Source organism: Diuraphis noxia, unplaced genomic scaffold, assembly GCF_037042655.1.
Source record: "Diuraphis noxia isolate RWA-SAM2 unplaced genomic scaffold, SU_Dnox_SAM2 contig0004, whole genome shotgun sequence".
Taxonomy (NCBI): domain Eukaryota; kingdom Metazoa; phylum Arthropoda; class Insecta; order Hemiptera; family Aphididae; genus Diuraphis; species Diuraphis noxia.
In genome coordinates, this window is record NW_028301714.1 from 71,603,064 (window position 1) to 71,617,133 (window position 14,070).

Genomic DNA, 14,070 nt, shown 5'->3' on the forward strand with positions numbered 1-14,070 from the left:
AAAATATAGGTAAAAGTTTACAACCGAAATAATCCACATAATATTCATTGTAACACGATTTCAATTTCTGTACTATTCAATGTTCAAAAGAAGTGCCATATGAAAATTGATTTTACCTAGGCCGGATAAAATGGGCGTTAGCCGACCATCTCGAAGACCGTAAGAACTAGTTAATATATATCAAAACTATTCATTTCGGACGTTAAATATAGTATTAACAGAATACTTCAAAAAATTCAATGCATTGTCGCGAGTGTTTGGGGAGGATTCTTGCGACGACCAGTGGACTAGGGCTTTATTGGCTTAAAACATTAAAACTCGTCATTTTCAAAAATAAATCGTGTCCATGCGGTACCACCACATTCCGTCGAACAACCGATATAATTTTTTGATAACGTCTGACGGCGTCCGAAACCTCCCTCAGTCCTTGCACTGAACTAGATAGGTACCGATGTACCACGATAAAAGTGAATTTCAGACGTGACAGGCAATGGACAGTAAGTTGTTATCATTGCCGCCGCTGCAGATCCTACTGTTTGACGTGGTGTGAACAGGGAGTGGAGATGAGTGGGCGGGGGATGGACTCGGTCGAAAATTCACTAGCACGATAACGACGACAATGACTGTCTTATTAATAGGAAGAAGACTGGTTTTTATGGACGGTCGAGTATTATTGAGCATCGGCGTCTCCGGGTTTCCCGGTATATTAATAAAACAACCCGGACGTCTGTGGTTTCGGCAACAATTGCGAGAGAAAACCCGATACCATAATAGGTATGACATGTCGTACGCAGTTTTCAATAATAATAATAATAAGGCATCGAGGTATATTTTCAACAGTTCAAAAACAACCGTACTTACCAAGGTTAGTACCCATAATATCGTAGTATCGTTATTAATATTATATAATAGATACGAAATGGAACAAGTGTCCGGAAAAATAATAATAAACTCACCCGGCGAGGCGTACGGCATCGTGTACGACAGGAGTGTGCGGCGGCGGCGGCGGACGTTGATTGGGGTAAACGTGCTTGCTGGCGCGCGTGTCTTAGGAACTTCCGAAATGGCGATTTCGGAATAGGTGCACTGCTTAATGGTCGAGTTGTGTACCAACGTGGTAAACGACGTTGGTTATATTATTGTTATAACAATAATATCGGTTTACGGTGGAAAGGTAGTTTAAAAAAAAAAAAGGTCTTAACGCGATGTATGACGTCAACAAAGGCGTATGAGACAAAAACAAAAGGTGAACGACGACGATCGTAGTGGGCACAGACCACGGGGGAGACGGAAACACAAAAAGGGGCCGAGAACAAAACGTACACTATAATAATATATTATTATACTATCATACTATCATAACTTGGTATAAAATATATTATATTAAATTACATAAAACGAATTGACTATATTATCATTAACGATCGTATACCTACAATATAGTTGACTATAATATTATATTAAATTATTAATACGATTAGGTACTTATAGCATTTTATTGTGTTACGAAAAAGAGATACGTCACGGACAACGGGACGACGACAAAATGAGGACAGGAAATAAGGAATATTATTGCAATATAATATCACAAAAAGAAGCGATGAACGGACAAACGACTACGCGACGGACACGGAACACACACGGACACGTAACACGACACACAGGACTGACGACTGTTAATGAAGTATAGTATATTATATTGTGTGTGGACGGCTGCGGCGATGACGATAATAATAACAATAATACCGACCGGCAGCGGCACGCACACACTAGCGCGAGCGAGACGGCACGAACGGTTGCGCCCGCACGTACGCACAGACACGCGCGCACAGCAAACGCGCACGCACGGACGGACGCCGCCCGACGTATGATGATAAATAATACGCGTATTATAGCCGCCGTTCGATTAGCCGATTTGTTGCTAATGAGTAATGGGTCTCTACGGGTTGGATGGGTGGTGGGGTGCACGCAGTCGATGCGATGCCGGACACGAAAATAACAATATCATAGCATGTCGACGGAAATAGTATCGCACTGGTCCGTCCCGGAATGTTGTGTTTTCGTTTCTTATCCGAAAACTCAAACGGTACGAATCGAACCGTGTGCAAGTGACGCGAATCACGACGAAAACGATGCTCCGAAAAACCTCCAGACATTCCACCCATCGTGTCCCGATAAGCCCTGATAATGAGCGAGTAAAAATGCCATCATTTCTGTCGACATAGGTCACACCTGATTCCAATTCCAATATTCTCGTCGTTCTCGACTACAAGTAGTGCAAAACTACAAACGTCAATTATTTTTCCTAGACAGTAGGATCAAAAATCAAAAAAATTCCGCGACCAGAACGTACGGATAACGACAAAACAATATTATATTGTGCGTTTTGTGTCTATTATTTAGTATTCAGTCGGTTTGTGTAGAATTAATATACCTCGGAACATTATCAAGCGACATACAAGCGCGCGGTTACATTTTCGGATGTTATTGTTATAATTATCAGTTATTACGACCGCTATAATTCTCGGTGTGACACGAGTTGAACACGTTTACTAGTGAATTAATATTGTACGTACCATTCTTTCGTTGAGACTATTTCAATTCAAATCTAATAGTTTTTATCTACAATACTTGTTGACAATAATTATTCAAGTTATCAAGGATCATTATTGTATTATTATATTTTTATTTGAATTATTTGCTAACTTTGAATCCAGATATTAATATGTATATTTATAGCTATTTTTATTGTTTGTACATTATCCAGTTGCGATCAAACGAGGGAAGGAGATTAGATCCACACAAGACCTCTTTTACAATATTTATAACAACTTAGATATAACATAATAATATATAGAACGTAAGCCATAATTTATATTTTGTATAATCAAATAGTGTAATGCTTAAAAATCACTAATCAGCCTTTACCCCCCCCCCCCTTCCACTGGTCATCACTGCTTCTACTACAAATTGTATAACTAGATGTGTAACTATTGTATAATAATATTTAATAATATACAATTATGCATATCATAATGACAAAATCCATTTTTAATTAAGATCATAAAGATATTTTAGTCACAATATATTATTAAATCTAATCTAAAATTATATTTGAAATACAATATATAAATAACAATTCCTCTAAAATACCCATTCATTTTTCCTGTATTATTTTATAATATTGTATTGTATTTAGAGTGGACGACTAAAATACATATTGGTTTTCCGTAGAATATGTAACTCGCTTAAATTGTATTTAAATTATCAACTGTAATAATACCAATAACAATATTTAATACGTACCTACGTAAAAATTATGTTAATTTATCATTATGGAAATTGAGGGTCATAAGAAAACGGTATTGTTTGAATATATTATTCCCATGACCCGGTTTAATTACAAGCAAATATCATAATTACATCATCTATAAAATTTAGAATTTTTTTTTATATACATATAGGTTCAGAAGAAAATTTAAATATGTTAAAAATAATAAAAACAAAACTAGTTTATCAAGAGTCTAGATAATTTGTGTATCACATTGTTACTACTTTATAATGGTCAGTTTAATTATAATTAAAATCATGTAAGGAATTATTCAATTGAATTAATATTCTAGAATTAATTTAAAAGAAAATATATTTCATTATTTTCTTGTTTGAACACATAATTATAATTAATTATCCGTATTTTTTAATTTGTATAAAACCTTAAACCGCTGTAAAATATAATAAATACATACTTAGCTAAATATTATGTAAAATTAGGTAAAGAAAATCAATTGATAATATTCTTATAATATTATAATATGGTTATAATAACTTATTAAAATATTACAGATAGGTATATTATTTTTCAGTTACTTTCTGAATAATTTAAGTATATTATTCCTTGTAAAATAATTAATAAGTAAAAAAATTATAAGTTATAAGAATTTAAGATCGGACGAAACGTCCAATCTAATAGGTATATAATTAAATTATTTATTTAAAAAAAAATTATTATGGTTTAAAATTAACTATAACCATATCATCTAATTATGATAATTGACAACTTTTTATGTATATGGTAAGTATATCAAATTATTTGATTTTTTTCACAATATTTTATCATTAAAATTTTTCAAAATAATAAGTATTATGTATAATAATTTATAATTAAATATTTTAGAGCTTTAATATAATTTAAAATTAGGCCAGCAATACTTGAACGAGTTGAACATATAATATATTATGTATGTATAGAAGTGACAAGTCGGCACATTTAAAATTCGACTGGAAACATTGAAACTTAATCTGACATTAACACAAGCTAACATTTACTATATATACAAGGTGTCCCAAAGAGATCTGACATTCTGACAAATGAAATAACTTTTGTTCTAATATATATTTTTTAAAAATTTCTTTTAAATATAATCCATAGACACTTGCGCTACATATTTAGAATACATTTTTTATTTTTTATTTTTTAATACTGAAAATAAAAAACTTAAAAATTGATAAAAAAATTTTTCGAAATATTCAATAAAGTCAATTTATAAATCTGATTTATAGAAAAATTTATATGGTAAAAACACTTATTTAAGTCAAAAGGCTGATTTTTTACAATTTTTTTAAATAACAATATTTTCGTTAGGTAAATTATAGTAATTTATAGTTTATACCCGTACATCACATATTATTAAAATAAATACAATAAAAAAATAATTAGATTTTAACATGCACTTATTTAAAAATTTTCTTATAAAATATTTTTAAAAAACTTTATTATTATTTGAAATAACAAGGTTTTTAACATAAACTAGATCGTAAGTTACTTAACGAAAATATTGATTTTTAAAAAAATTGTAAAAAATCAGCCATTTGACTTAAATAAGTGTTTTTACCATATACATTTTTCTAAAAATCAGATTTATAAATTGACTATATTGAATATTTCGAAAAAAAATTTTATCAATTTTTAAGTTTTTTATTTTCAGTATTAAAAAATAATAAATAAAAAATATATTCTAAAAATGTAATACAAGTGTTTATGAATTATATTTAAAAGAATTTTTTTTTAAATATTGATTAGAACAAAAGTTATTTCATTTGTCAGAATGTCAGATCTCTGAGGGACACTCTTTATATTAGTTAGCCATGTTTTGTGATGAGCAAAATTATAGTTACCCTTGAGATACCAGTCTGACTTCTGTCAAAATATTAACTATAATTGTATTTATATACTTTTAATTCTGATTTTCAAGTAACCCCATTCTCATTTTAATAATTCATAATCAATATAGTTTTCTTAACTTGTGATTAATTCATTAACCTTGAGTAGGTAGTAAAAAGTTTAAAGCAATTTTTAAATTATTTCTTCAATCAAATCACAAATGTTATCATAAATATTAAAGAATATCATGAGGTATGATACATTTCGCTTATCAATTTAAAATGAAAAAAACAGTTAGAATAATATTATTAATAAAATAATAATATACGCATCCCGCTAGAGTTTCAAATCGATATTTTTCAATAATGTATTAAAATTACATTTCAACTATTATGGTTAAACCTTAAACATTGTGTAATAATATTAAATATTATTGTACAAGGGTTTAATTATAATTATTAATTATGAAACACACTTGTAAATGTCACGTATTCGGGGTTTCGAATATTGTATCGTAAATGCTCTATAGGTCGTGACACTGACGCGGCGTATTATAATAAATACCCCAAAGTGAGGAACATGAAATATTTTATGAACCCATTAGGACCACGTTTGTATAATATATACGATATACCTACATTTACTACAACCATACCGTGTCTATTAATTGTACAAAAAGTGTTAATTTTTTTTCTCCCCTCGTTACTCGTTAGTGACGATACACCATAAATATAGGTTCCCGAGTAGAAGGTCAAGAAAAGTAAACGAAAATACGATTTACGAGTTGTATCAATTTATACTTATTACCCATAAAGTACTATTATTACCATTAAAATAATAGTCTGGTGGGTTCAAAGTTCTAACGGTCTTAAATTTTAATTAATTATTTATAACTATAGTAATACATGAATATGATGGCGTGCACAATATTGCGGGAAATCAGTAAGGCAATATCGCATTTCATTTTATTGATCAGTATTAAGTAAAAACTAATAATATAATTATTTATAAATTATAACTTATAAGCTTCGGTCACTTAGCCATGAGTTATAATACACACACTTTCAGTCTGGTTTTTATTAAGCGTCGATTACATTGAGCGAGTTTACAAGCTGATAGTTGGCTATTTAAGAAGCGGACTAGTCGGCTAGTGCGATTGTAATGATTACACGCAAAACGTGTACTACTCGCTCAGTAGCCAACTAGCTAGCGAGTAAAAACCACGTGTACTACCCCGAGGCGGTTTGCCGTTGTGAATATTAGGTACCTACGTTTTAATTAAACTAATATTACGATTTTTAATCGACATTTCTGCTTGTAACTACTGTTAAAATGAAGTGGAACACAAGTAATATTATACAATTTCTTAATGTGTACCAACAGTACCATTTGTTATGGAATATAAAAGATAAAGACTATTGCAACACAAAATTAAAAAATGAAATTTTCCAACGTTTTTATAATGAACTTAATGAAAATCAGTTAATTGGAGAAATGGATGTAAAGCAATTGAAGGCTAGAATCAAATCCATTAAAGATGTGTACAGACAAGAACTACACAAAATTGAAAAAAGCAAGAAAAGTGGAAGTGGTACCGAAGAAGTTTATTCACCAAAGCTTGCTTGGTTTAACGAAGCAAATTATTTGTCAGAGGTTTTGAGTACAAGAAATAGCAAATCAAATTTGGTGAGTAAAAATTTTTATTTTTAATGAATATTTAGGTATTTATAAATTAATAATAATTAACAGATCATTTTATATTTATTATTTAAATTGTTATTCCAACTTTCTCCCACTGCCACGGCAGAGGATTTTCTTCTATGAAGTGGGTAGCATATGCTCGTCTGACATCCTCAGCAGCACGTTTGTAATTATTGCTGCCTAAATTATTAATAGGTTGCAAAATGTTTGCATTTTCCCTCCATAGTCCAGGTGTTATATTTCCAGTATTTAAATCCTCTCTATCTACTGCTTGTGAAGGTAAGTAATTTCCTGGAGCAGTCTTTCGTAACCAATTATGAAGACTGCAAGCTGCCCAAATTACTTTATCAGTAGTTTCGGGTTTTAAATCTATTGGTCTTGAAAATATTCTGAATCTCCATGCAAGTATGCCAAAAGCATTCTCAACAACTCTTCTGGCACGTGAAAGACGATAATTAAATACCTTTTCCATATCACTTAGCCCAGTTTTACTATAAGGTTTCAAAAGATTTGTTCTTAAAGGGAATGCATCATCTCCAATAATAACAGCATGGTCAGGTATTCCAAGAGTATTACTTTCCATTGCAATATTTAAAGTACTATCTCTAAATATTGCGCTGTCACTTGCGCGTCCATTGCCACCTACGTCAATATAAGTAAAGCAATAATCGGCATCAACCATGGCAAATAATATGATGCTATAGGTTTTTTTGTAATTAAAGTAGGTTGAACCGGAACAAGGAGGTCTTTTGATAATTACGTGTTTCCCATCAATGGCCCCGACACATCTAGGGAAATTCCAACGTTGGGAAAATTTATTTTCGATTTCTTTCCATTCATCAACTACTTTAGGTACCTGCAAATAATAAGATTAATAAATTAAATCAGTTAACATATTATTAATAAATAATAAATATTATAAAAATAAATATATATGTGTAATATATTATGTTATTTATTAACTCATCGTTGCGAAATTTATTTAATAAATCTACTTTATTTGTGCATTATCATTTTTGTACTATTTCTAGGAGCTATCGCAAAACAGTGAAGAAATAGAGCCAGATGAGGACGGTCAAAACTGCTCGGAATATGATGTGTCTAACAACGAAAGCAGCTGCCCAAAAGAACTCCACAAAGAGAAGCAATCAACAGAAATGAGACCACCAGCAGCATCAGTGAAAAGGGTCAAAAAACGAGTAGTATCCGACGAAAACTCAAATTCTGAAATATCAGTCGCGATTCAGCAATTGGACAAAATTGCACAGTCTGCAGCAGAGGAGAAGCCATATGACCAGTTCGGAAAGTTTGTGGCGGCCGAGCTTCGTCAGTTGCCGCAGCGACAAGCAATTTTACTACAACAGGAAATTCAGAATTCTATCATTCGTTCTAAGCTAACATCTTTGGAGCCTACAGTTAATTTAAATTCCCGAGAAGCAAGTCATGTTCCATTTTCACCAGTCCCATTTTCACCATCTTCTGACTATTCATTGTCTACCTCCTCAAATGACGATGATGTTTTAAAACAGGTTATGTTTCAAACATTTGGACCAAGTTCGCTGTAATACTAAATATTTACATATAAATATTGTAACTATATTTTTATTAAATACATTTCTTTAAAAAAACGTACTGTTTTAGTTCGCAAATTAATTGAAAATCATGTTTTATATATTATTTTCAATGGTAAAGGGGGGCTTAACCTATTTATAGTGGTTTATGTATTTTTTTTAGAATGTAATTTAATATATTTTGCATACCTATACCTGTAACTACCTACAACTGTTTAAAAAAATTCTTAAAAAAAATATTTGAGTAGTATTTAAAATCAATTTGAAAAAGTATATAGAATACTACTAAAAAAAATTTGTGGTATTCGAATATTACTTAAATACTTGTAATATAATATTTGAGACAAATTTTAAATACTAATGTATTAGTTATACAAATATTATTTTTTTTATTTCAGTCTTGTGTCAATTTATCTTACATTACAAGAAATATAGAAATTATTTTAAAATGGCATTTTTAAATTAATTTTTACATACCTCAATGAATGGTCGAAGGACGAAAGAAATCGCCGATAGCACTTCAGGCAAAAATATCGATATAGTCGATTCGGGAACTCGAAAAAGGTATTGCAGAGACTTAAAAGAATCGCCAGTTGCTAGATAACGTAGTGTTACTTCAAGTTTTGTGATTACTGGGATTGCCATTCTCATAACTGTATCTTCTTTTTTGAGCATTCCATCTACCATCTTCAGTAAATCTTCAAAATGGGTACAGTCTAATCTCAAAATATTGCGATAAGCTGAAGCGTCTTCGTCCTTCAACTCTTTCAGTAAACTGCTCGATGCACCATACATCTCGCGTCTGCCTATCCATTGTTTCACCCATATATTTCTTTGCCTTTTCCGCTTTTCTTTTTTTTTTAACTCCTTTTTGATAGCATTAGCTAAAATAATGACACCCGCACGTACAATTTCCGTCGACATTTTGTCGACACTGAAACCATAAACGCCAGCGAGTAGCGAATAAAGTAGACCAGCTTTCAACTTTACTCGCGGATAGTTAACAATCTGCTAGTTGGCTAGTGAACATGATTACACTAGGCGAGTTTACTAGCAGATAGTGAATTTGCCAACTATCAGCTTGTAAACTCGCTCAATGTAATCGACGCTTTAGACCACATTAAAGTCATTATACAAAAATATCGTGTACTCCATGAAAATGTAATCAATTTCCTGTTGTTTTCTGAGCTCGGTCTCAGCCCCGAGTGGCGATGATGATATTAACGCACACGGCATACATTGGCGGCTCGGCGCGCAGTAAAGTTAAACGAAATAATGTCCTACAGCAGCGACTGTCGCAGTTCAAAAACAAAACCAATACATTAATTATAGATCGAATATCGATTATCACAACACACACACGCCTACACGAGTACATCTACTCGTTGTTATTATTGTTATTAGATTGTTATTATTGTGATAAACCGAAATTGGAAAGAAACAATACAACCGTTGTGGTTGTTGTCTATAATTTGAATTGCAAAAAATAATGCGTGTCCACTATGCGTGTCACAAAGGCTTGACGCGACATTAGCTTTCCGTGTTCCGAACTCTCGGCGGTGCAAAGTCTACCCGCTCGCACACAACCCAACGGGGAGCCGATATATTATTATAATAACGTTATTCACGATACATTGTTGTTCGTGATTGGGACGAGTGGAAACGAAACGACAATAATGATTATTATTATTAATATACGAATTCAATTTCTGCGAAATCCAATCGGTCTCGTGCGCGCATGGGAAAAACTGCGTTACCATAAAAATAAACTTTAAACTCGATATTATATTATGCTCGGTCGTTATTTGATTTTTGAATTGTCTTGAACCGACCGATATTGTAATCGATGACGTTTTCGATCGTGAACGCAACAAAAACGATCACCAATAATATTGTGTGTTTTACAATTATAATATAAGTAATTATTTCTCTGGCAAGCTAACTACAGAATATTGTTACGTCTTGTTATTTTCATATTATTTACCAATTAGGAATGTTCAGTACATTATCATTTATTATCATACGATAAACAGTAATCGGCAGCCGCGAGTATCCAATATTATCCACTCATCAGATAGTGCTCTTTTTCTCAAAATCTATTTATTTTCTGCATTTATAAATTATTATCATTATTTTTTGAATATATTATCTGTGACATGACGTCATAATATCTTGTATTTACATTGAGTAAAAAAAAGTCATACCATTGATTATAATATGATACTATAATTAATCTTATATTTTATCTTATAAAATAATAAATAATATTACATAATATCATCAATAAAACATTTAAAACGTGAGACGATTTTTTTGCACAACTGTTCATACCCTACCTATCTGAAATTGTACTGAACCAATTTCCTTGATTTTTTTTTCCATTACAATGTAAAGAGAACCATTTAATTAGACGATTTTAAAAAATTAATCAATTAAGTAGTTAGTTGTTGGCGTTTTGGAATCGAGATAAGTAACAAAGCGACGAGCAACACATGTTTATAACCACCACCACTATTGCGTCGTCGTCGAAATCGTTAATAATGGACGTCTTGCTGAGTCGTCGTCAACCGCGGTGGCGGCTCGGCAGCAGTTATGACAGCATGTGTGTTAAAAATTCGCTCAGCCTTAACAAAATACTTATACGGGTTTGATAGAACTTAAAATATTAAAAATAGCTTATAAGTACATATGTTTATAATACCATTGATGCTAATTGGTTTATTGTATACTATTATTTATTAAATTTATTATTTATTTTATGTTCATACAATTTTTGTTCGTAATTTTCTAACTTGTTTATAATATGATTATGTTATTATCAAATATCAAAATATTATTTAATCAATGGTCATTGGTCACACATATAACTTGGCAATAGAGCTGCATTAATTTTCGTTTTTTTTAAATGCACAATTTAGCGAAAAATGTTTCGGAACCATCATAAAACGCTCGTATTGCATAATAATATTATGTTATTTACATATTTTTGTCTCAATGACAGTAAAAAAACTTAGAACGATTAGCACTTAGAACTTAGCACTGCGGTCGTCGAATTGCAACGTTCCACCATGTTTAGTTTTTAATAGCTATACACATTGCTGCTTCTTATTCTCAAAGATAAGTGACTTTTCTTGACGAATAAAAGGCTGGGGGAGGGGCAAGATTGATTTCTGAACTGGATTGTTAAAATGTTGTCACGAGACGAAAGCCATTATTACGCGGGCGTATTACCAGCCGGCGCGAACACAAGCGCGTGAAGCGCTCTTTCTAAATGCACTTGTCAACGTAGGGACGTTATTCAGACCTCCGGTCGTAGGCTATTACTGCACACCAATCCCACCACAAGACGAGATTTGAGGAACGAGAAACAAGTACAGTACATAAATACGGGCCATCCGACCAACGTGGGTCACGGATGCGATTTATTGCATCCTCCCCACCATCATAGGACACGTTTTTTACTTACTGAAAAAAAATATAAAATATACACTTCCCCTATTTATGTGGGTATATAATAATATAGGACGGGACTACGGGAGTAAAAAAAAAGTATGACGTTTATTTTTAAAATAAATTTCAGAAGTCTGTTGCAGACATTTTAGGTGTGTAATATACAGACCACCGGGTGCTCATCATCGCGACTATATTTTACCATTAAAGCGGTCGGATTATATGTATAGTACTATAGTCTATACACTATAGGGAGTATGTAACCCCCTTCACGGCCACTTCAGGTTTGTCAATTGACGGGGACACTTTGTATGTTTATTATCATGATTAGAATACAGGGTATTTTTGATTTGTTCATTTAGAAGTGGTTAAAAATTTACTGAAAATGAATTTAATTTTAAGTATTATAGTTTCTATTTATAAGACCATTGTAAACCGATACCATCGGTCGGCGTGCCATAGTAAATAACGATTGAATTCAGACATTGTAGTATGGATAACACGATAGATATATCAAGAAAGTAAAATATTACAAATATAAAAGTCTCCAAAGAGAATTTGTTGTAAAAATGACAAAGGTATACGATGTGTAGTTATTGTGATGCAGTGTATTGGAAAAAAAAAAGAGTTGTCGAAAAATGTTTGTTCACTATTGTCACAACAGAAAGATGTTATTGAAGTCTGGGATTTTCAAAATATTTTACCACGCTATATCTAAAAACGAAAATAAAATAAAGTAGGTAACATGCATTATAGAGCCTTTTTTGTGCGATACGTATGTTTCTATTAGTTTTCTTTTTCTCATTACATTAACAATGTTGTTTAATATATTTTTTCAATTTAAAGTATAGAATATTATTATGTTTGATAAATTTATAATTATGAAGTATTGAGTTGTGTTCAGTTATTTTGAATTTTTTCTCAACGGAATAATAATATGTAAACCACGGTAAGTATAGGTCTTAATTCAGATAATTATCAACGAAAAACGTTTAGCATCAAATAATGTGCAACGCACGTAACATCCAATGCTTTTGGTGGTGATGATAAAATATCATCATACAAAGAATATTAATGTTATAATATTTCTTATACAATATGTATATTATTCTGTAATATTTTTATCATTAATAATAAACATTTGCTTTTGTTACATTAAATATTACTTTTCTTTTACTTCAGTTATTAGTATAACTATTATAAATTAAATTAGTTTTACTAAAAACTAACTTTTACACATATTTTAATTTAAGTAATTTTCATTATTTATCATGTCATTTTTATCTCAGTAGTTTTTATTTGTATTTTTTGTAACTAACTTCAACAGCATTACAAACATAATAGCAAAGTTGCGACGATTTGAGTTGAAAAATTTTAAAAAAGAAAGTTTATTCAAAATTGTATGGTGAAACAAATGGAACAGTAGTTTACTAAACAGGCCGACAATTATAAAAGGGACCACTGAATTTCAACTATAGCAAACGCCACAAAGAAACTATTATTATTTAAAAACAAGAGTGAATTCGCAAGAACGACTCATAGTTCGCACACGTATACAAATAATAAACATATGTAGGTATCTTACTCTAGATATAAAGAATTAAAGACCACATCAAGAACCACAATAATTAACATATTATGCAATAATCACACAACTGCAGTATATAAAATATACGCAGATAATAATTGAACGCGTCGGCTTCGAGTACTGTCGATTTAAACTTTTTTAGCATTATAGCAATAATTAATCTTTATAACAATATAAAGATTATTTATTTCAATAAATGCTACACAAAGTTGCCCAAATAGTTACAAAAAGCGGGTAATTGGTAATGAACAATATTTAATTGTATTTAAATATTACTCAAAAAAGCTTCCAATAAAAACTAATTTTTTTTAAAAATGTCAGTTTTTTTACTCATCACTATATGTTAAGTAAAATTATGACAGCGTTGTTATAAGCGTATGTCCCTGAGTATGTTTGCATGTGCGATGTGCTAGAAATATGTATGTTGTATTATAATCAGCGATTTCGTATTCAATTTAATACTCATACAAGCTTACGTTTCCGTATTATTATAACTTCACGATGTATGACAGAAATTCACGATAAAAAAAAACATTTTTGAAATATCAATCATAATAGTTAAAATACTTAGTCAATATGATAGGCCCATTCAACATAAT

At 31.1% G+C, this 14,070-nt stretch overlaps 2 protein-coding genes across 18 annotated transcripts in view; one reads left to right on the top strand and one right to left on the bottom strand.

Annotated features, from left to right (window-relative positions):
* LOC107168435 (CUGBP Elav-like family member 1) overlaps nucleotides 1-14,070 on the bottom strand; it is a 194,864-nt gene that overhangs the window by 47,185 nt on the left and 133,609 nt on the right. The window lies entirely within an intron of this gene.
* Nucleotides 6,252-9,066, top strand: LOC149056454 (uncharacterized). Its single transcript, XM_089226785.1, has 2 exons — nucleotides 6,252-6,847; nucleotides 7,894-9,066. Exons 1-2 carry the CDS (start codon nucleotides 6,494-6,496, stop codon nucleotides 8,425-8,427), a joined length of 888 nt encoding a protein of 295 aa, XP_089082911.1. The 5' UTR covers nucleotides 6,252-6,493; the 3' UTR covers nucleotides 8,428-9,066.